Here is a 13,357-nt window from a genome sequence, read left to right as displayed (position 1 = left end):
AAAAAAAAAAAAAAAAAATCAATCTTTAATTAGTAGCCAGAAAGAAAAATATATGTTTCCAGAGACTTATAATTTTGTTCCCTGAGGTCATTTTGAAAGTATTTTTATAAAAAGCACAATAAATATTTAACCATATATACTCTCATTTAATCATTTTAATACATACTAGTATTAAAAAAACCCACGAGTCTGATCTGAAATAGTTTCAAAGAGGTATACGAGCTTTAAAAAAAAGAAAAGAAAACTTCTAAGCTTAATCCCTCGCTCTTCTGGAATCAGTTACAGTCAAGAAAAATAGAAGTCATGGCAACTGGTAGACAATAACAATTAGACACAGGATGGCACAGGCAATGAAACTGAATGCAGATGTGGTGACCCAGTGTTGACAAATGGCATGACCCAGGCAATGTTGCTGGTCCGTCTCTAAATGACTTCAGTGGAGTACTGAGATATACCCAGTGTTCCAACAAAAACAAAAGAGTGAAATAGATGTGTAAGCTTCCAGAATAAAAATTCCTACCATGGTGCATAAATCCATTGTCACAGAGTCCGACACCAAATATCATGGCCTCTTCTCTGGTACGGCAGTCCCCCTGTTAACCATAAGTACTAGTTAATAGGCATCTGAAGGCTTGCATCCTTACTACGTGGGGCAGTCCAAGGACTTAACTGACAAAGCCATTCATATATTATGGCATACACTGTTTTCATAAGCCTGCAATATATCTAATTGTTGCAAAACATCCACTTGATTGTGAAAACACCTTCTTTTGACATTAAATGAAAAACAAAGATTTAATATTTCTTGAGAAAAAATTCTACTTTATTCAACATGAAAATATATAAGTAACTAAAATTTATTGCTACCATAAATGACCCCTTTCTCTTTTTTCTTCACTCTTATAGTCTAATTATGGATAAAGGAAATAGTCTATATATGAAAACACACTAAATAAAGACAAATAAACATCATTATGCATGATCTCTGCTATCACTTCCACCGAGTGGCCTTGATCTTTAAAGAGCCCTTTAAGAAACCTACTAATCCAGGGTGACCAATAAGACCCTAAGAGTAAATTGTTTGGCTGAGCCAGCAAATGCAATCTTCTCTTTCACTCTCTTGCCAAAAAAAATAATGAGATCATAGAACTGAACTTATAAAGAAAGCCCAATACAACCTCTTGTTATGATTTTAACCTAGAAAACACTTATTCATATGAATAGGGATTCATACATATGAATATGTATGTGTATATATCTATATATATATATGTATGTATGATTTACCTGATACTTATATGTTTTACAGTTTAAAAAGTGCTTTCTCACATATTATCTCATTTTTTTCTAGTCCTATCTTTTAGCACTTAGGTACTCTGCCAAATCTATCCTCTTCCCTCTGGCTTCTATTCCATCACATGTCAACACCCTAATCTAGTGTTTCTTCGTCTCACTTCTAAATTATAATTTTTTAAATACTTTCTCCAACATATGCTGTGATAGAATTAAACTTTCTTCTTATACAGGAATGTCATGTTCAAAAACTTTAAACAATTTTTTTTTTTTTTTAAATCACAACATATCAAAATTTCTGTTGGGTTTCAAGGTCTTCCATGTGCTGGCTTCATTCTACCTCTCCAGTTCCATTTTCCAAACAGCCACACATTCCGCTCTAGTCAAGTTGGCCCCCATTGCTGCCTGAACCCTGCGCTTACTTTCCTCCTTGCTTTCACTCATGTAACCATTCATACCTGCAATGCCTTTCTCCTTACCCTCCTCCCACTTCCATTCTACCTGTCTGTCCATGAAGGACCAAGACAAGTTCTACCTCATGCTCTGACAATCTTCCTGCTAACTACGAAAGCACTTATAATCTGTATCTTTGGACAACGCTTCTGCGCCCTTTTCAAGAATCTAGCTGTAAATAACTTTTATGCATTCATTCAAAAGATTTTTCTTATTTATTTATTTATTTATTTATTTATTTATTTATTTATTTGCCACATAGTGTGCCAAAGCGCTAGCGATAATATAGTAAAACGCTCACACACAAAATACATCCCTGCCCAGAAGTAATTTGAATCTAGTAAAGGATCTGTTCACGTAAAATGTGGTACATAATAAAGACCATTATTCAATTTAGTCAATATTCCCAGTCAGGCATTATACGAGGTGCTGGATTTTTCTAACAAAGGTTCAATAGGTCCCTGCCCGAAGAAATATGTGTGTTAAGACAGTTTCAATATAATATGGTATTTGCTGAGACACATCTACCCAGGGAACTGGGATCATAGACCCTGAGCCCTACCTAGAGGACCCAGCCAAGCTTCCTAGAGATGATGCTGGAGTGAAATCTTAAAGGATATGTAAAAATTAGCCCCACTGACTAACAATCCTTTGAAGGCAGGAAACCATGCCTACTTCCCGTTTTATTGGTTTGTTTTATTTGAACCATCAAAGCAATTGCTTAAATGTTAAACTTTTAATAAGATTGTGTTTAATAGTCACTGACATTTAATTGATTATTCAATTGACAATCTGGCCAGACTCTTGCTTTATTGAACAGATGGTGTAAAAAATACTATCTAAAGTGTGTTGGTATCCATATGCCTTTTAAAAATCCTTCTTGTGTCACATAGAACTGTTGAGAATCAAAAGAGAACAGAACAGAAATGGCTTTGGTTGTGAAGAAGAAAGGCATCAATTAAAAATATGACTGACACATAAATAAATCACAACTGATGTGATTTATTTTTTTTGTTTGTTTTTTTGTTTTTTTAGCTGAGGCATCCTGCCACCTGTTGGCAGCTCAGTGGCAGCTCAGCTCGGGCTGGGACTCGAACCACTGTTGCTCAGAGCTCACACTCCTGAGCCAGCTCTTAACCAATTGAGCCACTCTGCCAGCCCTCTTAGCCTTTTTTTGAATCAAGGGAAACATTTGATCATTTATTAGTTGACCTAGTATGATAAAACATTTAAATAAATTTATATTTGCATATCTTCTATGAGGGGCTAGATGCCCTGGTTGACAAATTCCATTTTCTCAATACCAGCTGTCAGCTCCCACATTCTGAGAAGCAGAATAACAACAACAAATTTTGTATCTTCCTATTTAAAATGTATGCAGATGGCCATTAAAGCCCCATTATTATCTAACAGAGAAAAAGGCACAGGAAGATTAGGATAACTTGCTAGGACTAATAAACACATGCTTTAAAACAAATCAGTGAACAAAACATGCAAAAAACATTTCAGTATATGCCCATGGCTACTCTTCAGTGATATTCAAACTACACTTCATTTTTTTGGATCAAAGTATCTCAGCTGATCTTTTTAAAATAGGAACAACTTCTTTTGAAAAACAATATGGCATAAAAATTAAGCCTGAAGACCCTGAAGTCAGATTGATTATTTAGGTTGAAATCCTAACTCTGTTTCATATTTGCTGTATGAATTAGGCTACTTTACTGTGCCTCGTCTGCAGACGGGGATTAAAGAAAAAAAAAATACCTAAATCACATGCTCAAAGTTAAAGCAACAGTGAATATAAGTCAGCAACTTCTATTTGTCTATTTACCTGTGCAATCAACCAGTCTATCAGTTTGTTGGCCATTACAACAGATTTGTAGGTCCTTAAATGGTAATCTTTATCTCTGTAAAGAAAACAAGACACCAAAAGCAATCAGAAAAGAGACAAGAGACAAGGGAAGCATTTCATTTAGTATCAGTGTGCACCTGGAATGTTTATTCAGTGTAATCTGAAGCGACTGTCCCCATCATGTGTAAATAAGAGAAGTTTACAAGGTCTGTACAACATCTGAAAACTCCATCAGCTCATATCAGGAGGAGAGACCCACAGTGATACCCAAACAGCCATTACTTCTTTCATGTGTTCTTATATCCAAATAGATCATGACTGCTCTATTATCTGGTAATAACTTAGCTAGGAATACAATATCTCACTAACAAAAGAATAATCAGATAATTTTTTTCCCCTTTAAATCAGGATCATTCTACAAAAACATCTCCTCAAAATGTGGAGAATAAAGCAATCCTTTTTTACTGGCACTCTGAAATCTTGGGGGAGGCTGGATTTGCATTACACGATGATTCACTTGGTGCAACTACAGTGGAAGACCTTTGCCCTGTCCTGAAGTAAACACACTGAGAATCTTGTCATTCATTTTTGTCACAGTGATACCACATCCCTAGGTAACCAAGGTAATCAAGTGGTCCCACATCAAACTCTCTTTTCAGTAGATTTCCCAGATCTGAGAAATCATTCACCGCTTAGTAGGATACCAACAAAGTGCTCATGATCCGAATGGGGACCCAAAGGCGAAAATCTGTAATTCATTTAGTGTGAAGGCCTGGATCAAAAGGGAATGAGAAAATGACAGTCTTTTCACAGGGTCAAAAAATCCAAATTGTAAACAACTTGCAGTGGTGAATAATTACTAGCTATATTCACAGTTTTCTAGCCTCTGTCAGTAATTTACAATTGATTTTTATATCATTTTAAAGAGCTCTCTGAAATATGGCTTAAATTTCTGAGATTTCAATAATAAATGCACTCAGCCAGTAATCGACAGATTTTTTTAAATCTTTTTAAATCTATCTCCATATTTCTGATACCTCATCACCCATTTTGTCTTGGTTCCCACAAGCATTATTAGGAAGAAAAACGGGAAATTTGTTATAGACCACATATGGGTTTGTGGGTTCTTCATCCAAGTAATTTTTCTTTTCATAAACTGAGTTCACACATATTAAAAGCATGACTATCATGCATTCCATCTGTTTTATGGGTTTTTTCCCCATAAATTTTCCCTTGACAACTCATAAACAATTGTCATTGCTAGCCAAGAACAATTCCTTCTTATCAGCTCTTACAGTCTGTAACTTTCTTGATAAGAAATCCCATATGGCTAAAATATATTTTCAGAACATTTTCTTACACAGAAAGTCTATATACACAGGTGATGTGAAACATAAAAAAATTAACCATTATTGTTTTCTATTCATTTAGCAGGAAAAAATAAGTTAAGTACCAACTTGCTATTGGGTTAAACAAACATTGTTTTGTATTGTTATCCAAAATATTTGCAGGGTGTCTATGCAAGAGAATCAATAAATTATGGCTTCTTTTTCACCTCTTTTTACTTTGGGAATCCTGCTTGTGAAAGTGGACAGGGCACGTTCAGCAGTAATGGGTAAAGGTCCTGTTTTCTCCTTCAGGACCTGCAGTGTGTTCTCTATGAAACACTAGTGGGAATTCGGATATATTAAATAGCAACTTCTGAAATCTTTCCTCGTTTTTCTAAGCTCTGCATTTCCTTGGAACTGGAAACCAGAATGAAAAATACACACTGTACAACAAACATTTGGATTCTATAGCCACAATTGAAAAACTTCTTCATTCATTTTGGAAATAATACATCCCATTTCTTAGTTCTGAAAAATACATATCAGCCAATAAACGTCTAATGATACCTGGCCATTTGAAATTATAGGTTGTCGGAACAGCCATGACGCATTTTTGCAATGAAAAACAGAAAAAATATGGAAAATGACTTTTCCGGCAACCCAATGGTTAAACATTACATTAAATCTCTCAGTTATTGTACATGAGAGAATATTACAAAGCACTATAATACTCCCAGATGATCTCCTCTATACGCAATCATCACACAAAACTCAAAGTTTTCCTCTGTCTTTCTAAAGAGATCAACTGAAAATTAATCTCGATTCTTCTAAAAACTAAAAAGTATATCTCTTCAGAAGGAAAAACATGGTAGAGATAAAATTACTAAATTATACTTATTAACTCCAAAGTGATTCTTAATTTTCAAGTACAAAATCTTTTCTTTGGATAAAAGACAATGAGGAAGAAATATTGTGAAACAAAATACACATCCAAGATTTGATTACACAATTTAAAAGTTAATTTATAAGGAATCATAATAGTAAATATTTATAGTACACAGTATCTCCAAGTCCTCTCCCAGCCAACTATTATTTATTAAATATAACTGAATGTGGGTCACTTAATTATGGTCTATAATTTACTAGGAATAAATGGTAAATAATTTTAGAAATCATAATAAAAACAGTGGGAACACGTATAATTGGCGCATCAGAAAATTTAGGAATATTTTAAGATAAATTATTAATCTTTAAAAGTAAAATTTTCACTTTGGGACAAAAAGCAAAATACACCAAGTTCCAGCTGGATAGTATTTACCTAACAAATATTTCATTTTTTAATTTTTTTTTGTTTTTCAATTATACTTGACATACAATATTATATTATTTTGAGGTGTACAATGCAGTGATTAGACATTTATATACTTATGAAGTGATCATCTTGATAAGTCTACTATCCCTGATACCATTCATAGTTATTACAATATTACTGACTATATATCTTATGCTATATTTATATGTCATCAGGAAAGTCATACATGATGTATTCTTCTATGTTTTTCAATGCAAAAATGTGTCATGATTTTCCCGACGACCCAATACAATTCCAAGATTATTTTGTAACTACCAATTTGTATTTTATTTTATTTATTTATTTTTAGCTGAGCCATCCTGCCACCTGTTGGCAGCTCAGTGGCAGTTCAGCTTGGGCAGGGATTCAAACCACTGTTGCTCAGAGCTCACACTCTTGAGCGAGCTCTTAATCAACTGAACCACTCGGCCGGGCCCCCCAATCTGTATTTTAATCCTTTCCCCCTTTTCACCCATCCTCCCAACTCCCTTCTCATCTGGCAGCCAGTAAAGTCTTCTCTGTATCTGTGAATTTGTTTTTGTTTGAGTCATTTGTTTTGTTCTTTAGATTCCATATATAAGTGAAATCATATGGCATTTGTCATTCTCTGACTTACGCCACCCAGCACAACACCATCTAGGTCCATCCATGTTGTTACAGATGACAAGGTTTCATTCTTTTTTATGGCTGACTAATATTCTATTGTATACTCGTATGTACACTTAAGTTGCCCATAACTTACAAACCCGACTCACCTTATCACTGGAGTAAATAGACTATGAAGACGGCAATATAATCTTACGCCCTATTGTGAAATAAAGATATGTCAAAAGCAAGTAAGATCACTCAAAGGACATAACAATGAAATTTCAAATGAAAGTATTCACTGTCAACATTCTGAAATAAGTAAGCAATCTCAACCAATGTAAAAGTTATTGAAATATTACATTAGAACCTAAAAATAATGTGACTTAAATCATGAAAAACAGGATTAAATTGTGCTATGAATGAATTTGTTATAAACATGTGACATATACATATAAAAAGGTTTTTAAATTTATTTTTCTTAAAATATAAAATAACACGGTGTAATGTAAAACAGAAAATAAATTTATGCAGTAATACATCATACTTTCATTATATTTCAATATAAATTTTGTCAAGTGTACAAATAAAAAAGATAGTACATTAGTTTTTTTAATTTGTATTTTTTATTTATTCATGCGTCATGACCACTCGTTGCTACATGTGAAATAGTTTTCAAAGATTATAACCTTCTGAGTGATACAATTGCATTACCTCCATTTAGAACTAGATAAGAGAGTGACAAAAAAAGTATCTAACATTAGAATTCTTAGACTAGTAAGAAGGAATTGGTAGGCTTGTTTATATACGTCTTTTAAGACTTTCCTACCAGAAGATTATTGTAAGTCTCTCAACAGCATTTATCTCACTTAAGTATGACAACATGAATTCTGCTGTTGATAAAAGGATGTAGGAGAAGCTGTTACCTTTGAAATCACATCCTGCATCTCATTTCTTGGATAAAATGTTCCATCATCATAGCGAAATCTATATAACATCTGTTCTGGTTTGAATTGATGTTTATCAGTAACTAAGAACATAAGAACAACAAATTAAAATACTGACAATCTAAAAGGTGGCAGATAACAACAGATGCATTTATGAAATACATATTCCCAAATACTGAAACTTTTAATTTTACCAAAAGCTTTCGTTTTCCTAACGCAGTAACGCTAGTCCATCCAGTATTTGGACAGTAAGATTCATAATAAGATTTTGTTATATAACACATTTACAATTTCCATATAACAACTTCACTAAATTGAGGTTAGCAACAGTCAGCTAGCATATTATATGTGTTTGTGTGTGGGTGGAGCATATTTATCTTAATATAAAATACAAGTTTGCGTTTTCTATTTCTTTGCAATGCCAGAAAGTCAAGCAGAAAGGGCCCTACAAAGAGAAGATATTCAGTTAGTGAGTTATGATTTGAGTCTCAGCCCTAGTAGTGAATTTTAACATTTATTTGTTTTATCCCACTGCGATCAGGCCAAGACCACACATAGACCAATCTTGACCATTCATCCTGTGTTTAGATCTCTGGAGTAGATTACATAACTTCAAAATGCGACTGATTTCAAAATCTAATCGTTTTCTTACACTGAGAAATGCTTTCCTTGCATGTCACTTAATTATTTTTTCTCAGTGGAAATGAGGGGTCATTCTTCACTTGCAACACTAGGATAAGATTTTCATCTTCATAAACTCCTATGAAACTTCCTCTCAATTTTTTCTTTTTTTCCAGAAGTCATTTCATAGACCGTCTAATAAATAAACAACTGTTCTAGAAAGTCTTCAATAAAAGCTCAAAGAGTTTACATTTCTGTTTTCTTTACAAGGAATGCAACATTTACAGAAGAGATAATTTGCTGGAATTGGGCTCTATTTTCATGATTACATAGAAGATGTTGACCTTTACTTTTTGCTAAAAAAGGGGAGAGAAAAAGCTGTCAGGATAAAACATCATGAACTACATTTGATGAATCCATAAAAAAGCCAAAAAACTTATGAAAAACACACACACACACACACACACGTGAAATTTCAGCTATTTTACCCCAACCTATCCAAACCACGTGAACATGCATGACTTGTAGCCATAAAATTGAGACAGGGTTGCTGGAAAAAAAAAAAAAGACAACAGAGCCTTTTGGCAACCTTTTTTTCAGATTAAGCCAAAAGGAAAAATAAATAAATAAAAGCATATGTGGAGAAAAAAAATAAATAAAATCAAGAGAAATATTTTGAGATCCCATGGCATCTTTCAAGGCCAGTTACTTATTTCTCTTATGCAATCTACCTATTCCAATTATATTCCTTAAGATTCATTGGAATAAATTATCATCTTGATATCGGAAAATTCAAGGAAATGATGGGCCCAAATATCTCTGCCACAATCAAGTAAGTGGTGGTATAACCTATTCAAAATGTAGTGCTTAGCCATAAGGCAAATCCCATGACTTTGATAATTAATCTTGGGTTAATCTGCAACTCCTAGCTGTTGCCTCGGAAACACAGTGTACAGTTCTACATTCAAATTGACTCACTCAACTTCTCGAACATGGGAAATGGGTTATTAACGGATGAGAGTTCGGTTCATCTTGGGAGAAAGGTTGCTTAATGCCATCTTTTACACAACTATGTGATGTTACCAGGGATGTACTGGTGAATATTGAATGACTGGCTATGTAGGTGGTAGGGGAGAAGTAGCTCTGATTTGTAGCATTGGCCAAAATTTGTGGTATGAACACTCCCACCACTGACCAATATCAAGCTACCAAAATAGTCACTGAACACGGACTTAGGTGTGTGGAGATTGTTTAGTATCTCCATCATACCGAAATAATAGGTATAAATAATACCAAGTGCATAGCTAGCAATGAAATGTAGTAAAATAATTAGGAAGTGATGAGTTTTAAGAACATATTACCTTTTTTTATAATTTATATATATATATATATATATATATATATATGTTAACTTAAATTTTAATAGCTGTGCTTAACGAGCTTGCAAATTTTAAAAAAATTTATTTACCAGCTCTCTTGAGCTTAGAAGAAGGTAAATTGAGCACACTACTGGATATAACAAACAAGGTCTCTGAGTTCTCACATAAGCACTTATAATATAAATAGTAGTGCCAGACAAGAAAAATATTATCAGCATATCACACAGAAAGCACACGCTGCTTCAGCCCAAGGTTTCCTAGTATAACAAGGCTTTGCCTCTCGTGAAGTTCTTCGCAGTATTAACAAAGTGAATGATAGCACTAATAGACAACTTTTCTCTTTTGCTTGTTTTCCTTAAACCAGATGGTTCATTCAACTTTATTTTAGGAATTCAATTTTCACTAAAATGCAGCTGGAACCACATACTAATGAAACTAGCATGTTTGGCTCATATGTCTTCATTCTAATAAAATTATTAATGTAAAATTATATGATAGTTCTCTTACCCCCAACTTGGGGTAAGAATCTGTTAATGTTGGACACTTCAAAAAAGATGATTTCTAGTGACAAAAATTCTTTGTGGCGAATCTGACCAAATCCTGAAAACAGCAATTAGCACAGGCCACTCAAATCAAACTGTGAGGAGCTGAGCAAAATGAATAGAGAGTACTCAGTGCCTTATTTCCCAGCAAAAGAGATAATCGGGTTATAAACATCATTACTCAAAAAGATTTCAATTCTCATAAGTTAAATAATCAAATTTTAATCCTGAATTTATCTACCACTTCCTTTACAAAATTGTATTGTTGGAGAAAAGTGGTGTCTGAGGTAGGGGAGAAAAATTGATTAGGACTGAAATTCCCCCATTCTGATATCCCTTCCCCCAAAAAAAAAAAATTGTTGGCAAATTTTTTTATTTTTATTTTTTATTTTGAGAGAGAGAGAAAGGAATTCCAGATGATTTCTATCTGGATAGATAGTGGCACATTATAATGGCAGTCAGTACCCAGTGTGGTGGGGAAAAATTGGGAGGATTTAGTTTGTTTTCACTCCACTCTAATTTAGCCAGAAAATGAACATCAAAATACCCTAACCAAAAATCCATATTTATCCTTCCTACAAATTTGCATGAGACACACTTCAAGCTTTTATTCTTAATCTTGTTATCACTGCTTTCTTGTTTTTTGTCGTTCTGAGGGATCTGATAACTCTCTTGACTGAAATGATCCCCAAATCTGTCTCTCACTCTCTCTACCCAGAGCTTTACACACACATTTCCAACCTTTTGCTGGGCACTTCCCCAAGGATGTCTTCTATCCAATCTACAACAAATCCTTTATCTACTCCCCAACCTGCCCCTTCTCCGGAATTAACTCTTTCTGTCACCCAGACAGAAATCCCAGAATAACCTGAACTCGCTCCTCACTCTGCATCACCCAGGTCCAGGCAGTTATCAAATATGCTGTTTCAACTTCGCCAGAATCTCTCAAATGCCACTGACACCGCCCTGGGGACGCCCTCGCCTTCTCCGCTCCAGGCTCTACATCGCTGCATCTGTTAGCCCGAAAACCAAGTTCTTGTCACGCTTTTGCTGAAGTGTCCATCAGCTCCTCACTTCCTTCAGAATCGGCCTGACATACTAGAGCCAGAGTTCAGATCTGCTGGGATCAGGTGTTTGCCTGCCTTTCTCACCCCCCACCCCCCGCCCGCCCAGTATATTCATCATGCAGTATATTGTCTCACCACATGAGACTCTGTGCTAGCTCCTACAAAGGCCATCATGAACGTCCCCCTTCCCTGTGATTCTGCAATGCCCAGTGTTAATCCCACTTCCCTCATGAAGCACCCCCAAATTCTCTGAGTTCGAACTCACTAGCCCTTTCTCCACGATCCCACAACACTTACTGTATCTCTAATTCTTGCCTGTGTTGCAGTCGTTAGTTTTAAAGATAGCAAATACCACACCACAAACCCACCCTCCCTGAAACACAGTTTTCCATATATTAGGCACTCAAAAACGTTGGTGAAAAAAACATAAGGATCCTATAAGGGGAAGAATGACTGTACACGAAACTGATCAATGCAATTAAAGTGCATGTGATTTGTGGATAATTAAATAGGTAATGAAATAATTACCATGGTGGATGATCCCATTTTCTAATAACGCTTGTCCCAGATGCACACCTTCTTCAGGCCTGTGAATCTCCCCAATTTCCAACAGCCAGGACACAAATTCACTGAAACAGAAATCCAGTGAAAAAGTTAAATAGTTCATTTTCTCCCCCGGGAAGTCTATCTGTACCATGCATTCACCAAGCAACTATGAAAGGAGTCTCAAACTATTATATAAAAAAATATTTGCAGTGCCTTACAGCATATATTTTTTTTCACATATGAAAAGCCAAGTTATTTAAATTGGACTCTGTTCTAGAAAACCCATGTCCATACATTCAGACTTAACCTAAACTATACTTAATAACTATCTAACTCTAATAAACACAATGGGAAAATTTTAAAGCAGCTTTAATTATAAGGTTACCATCCACATAAAGGCAAATTTGGGACTAAAGAAAATATAACAAATCCTAACGATAGCTAATAGACAGAATTAGATAGAGTAATAATGACTAATTTAAGAGATAAACTCTTGGATGTGGCTTTCCAGGGGGTCTGAAACACCCAGAGGGCAAACAAAACAAAACTGCATACCCGGTATGGTAGACAGAATTCTAAAGATGTCCTCCCACCCTCTATCAAGAATCCCACCCCTTGGTTTTTTTCCATCAAATCCTAATCTAGGCAGGTCTATGAATGGATTTTGCATATGTAATTAAAATCCCAACTCAGTTGACCTTAAAATATGGAAACTATCCCAATGGGCCTGACCCAATCGGCTGAGCCTTTCAAAGCAGACTTTTCTTCAGGCTGGTGGCACAAAAGGAAGTGAGAAAAATTAAAAGCATGAGAAAGATTCGGTGTGCCACTGCAGCCTTTGAAGGTAGAAAGGCCATGCAGCTAGAAAGGCAGGCATCTTGTCACTGAGAGAGGCCTTGGTCCACAGTGAACATGGAAGCCAGACGTCATTCTTACAACCACAAAGGGCTAGATTCTGCCAACAACCAGAAGGTGCTTCGAAGTGGATTTTTCCTCAGAGTTCCAAGATAAGAGCCCGACCCAGCCCACACCTTGCTTTTGGCCTTGGGACACCCTACCTAAGCACAGAACCTAGTATTGCTCACCTGGACTTCTGACCTACAGAACTGTGAGCTGACAAATGGGTGTTGTTTCAAGCCACTAGGTATGGGACAATTCATTTTGCGGAGATAGAAAATTAATACACACCAAGAGACAGAAAAGTTTTAGTACATCCTTTTCAAATCTTAAAATTACTTGGCAAATTCACTGTTGTATCTAAACTGTCACCCATAAGGAATACTCCAGCACAAAACCATCTATCAGAACTGTCTACCACACACATCTGCTGTGGCTGCAAGAGGCCACCGAGGATTATAGCTCACATCTTTCATCATTTCGGGAGGGGGCAAGG

At 35.4% G+C, this 13,357-nt stretch overlaps 1 protein-coding gene across 1 annotated transcript in view; it reads right to left on the bottom strand.

Moving 5' to 3' along the window:
- The window catches only part of PREX2 (phosphatidylinositol-3,4,5-trisphosphate dependent Rac exchange factor 2), a 217,806-nt gene that overhangs the window by 148,770 nt on the left and 55,679 nt on the right, over positions 1 to 13,357 (bottom strand). Inside the window, exons 11-15 of the mRNA XM_019632790.1 lie at positions 11,947 to 12,047; positions 7,789 to 7,892; positions 7,033 to 7,082; positions 3,578 to 3,653; positions 521 to 593 (exon numbers count right to left, since the gene is read on the bottom strand). Of these exons, the coding sequence (XP_019488335.1) occupies positions 521 to 593; positions 3,578 to 3,653; positions 7,033 to 7,082; positions 7,789 to 7,892; positions 11,947 to 12,047 (404 nt within the window). The remainder of the gene's footprint in view (positions 1 to 520; positions 594 to 3,577; positions 3,654 to 7,032; positions 7,083 to 7,788; positions 7,893 to 11,946; positions 12,048 to 13,357) is intronic.

Source organism: Hipposideros armiger, unplaced genomic scaffold (assembly GCF_001890085.2).
Source record: "Hipposideros armiger isolate ML-2016 unplaced genomic scaffold, ASM189008v1 scaffold_1175, whole genome shotgun sequence".
In the NCBI taxonomy this organism is placed as follows: domain Eukaryota; kingdom Metazoa; phylum Chordata; class Mammalia; order Chiroptera; family Hipposideridae; genus Hipposideros; species Hipposideros armiger.
The sequence above is the reverse complement of the archived record's forward strand: the minus strand, read 5'-3'. Positions and strand labels throughout refer to the sequence as shown.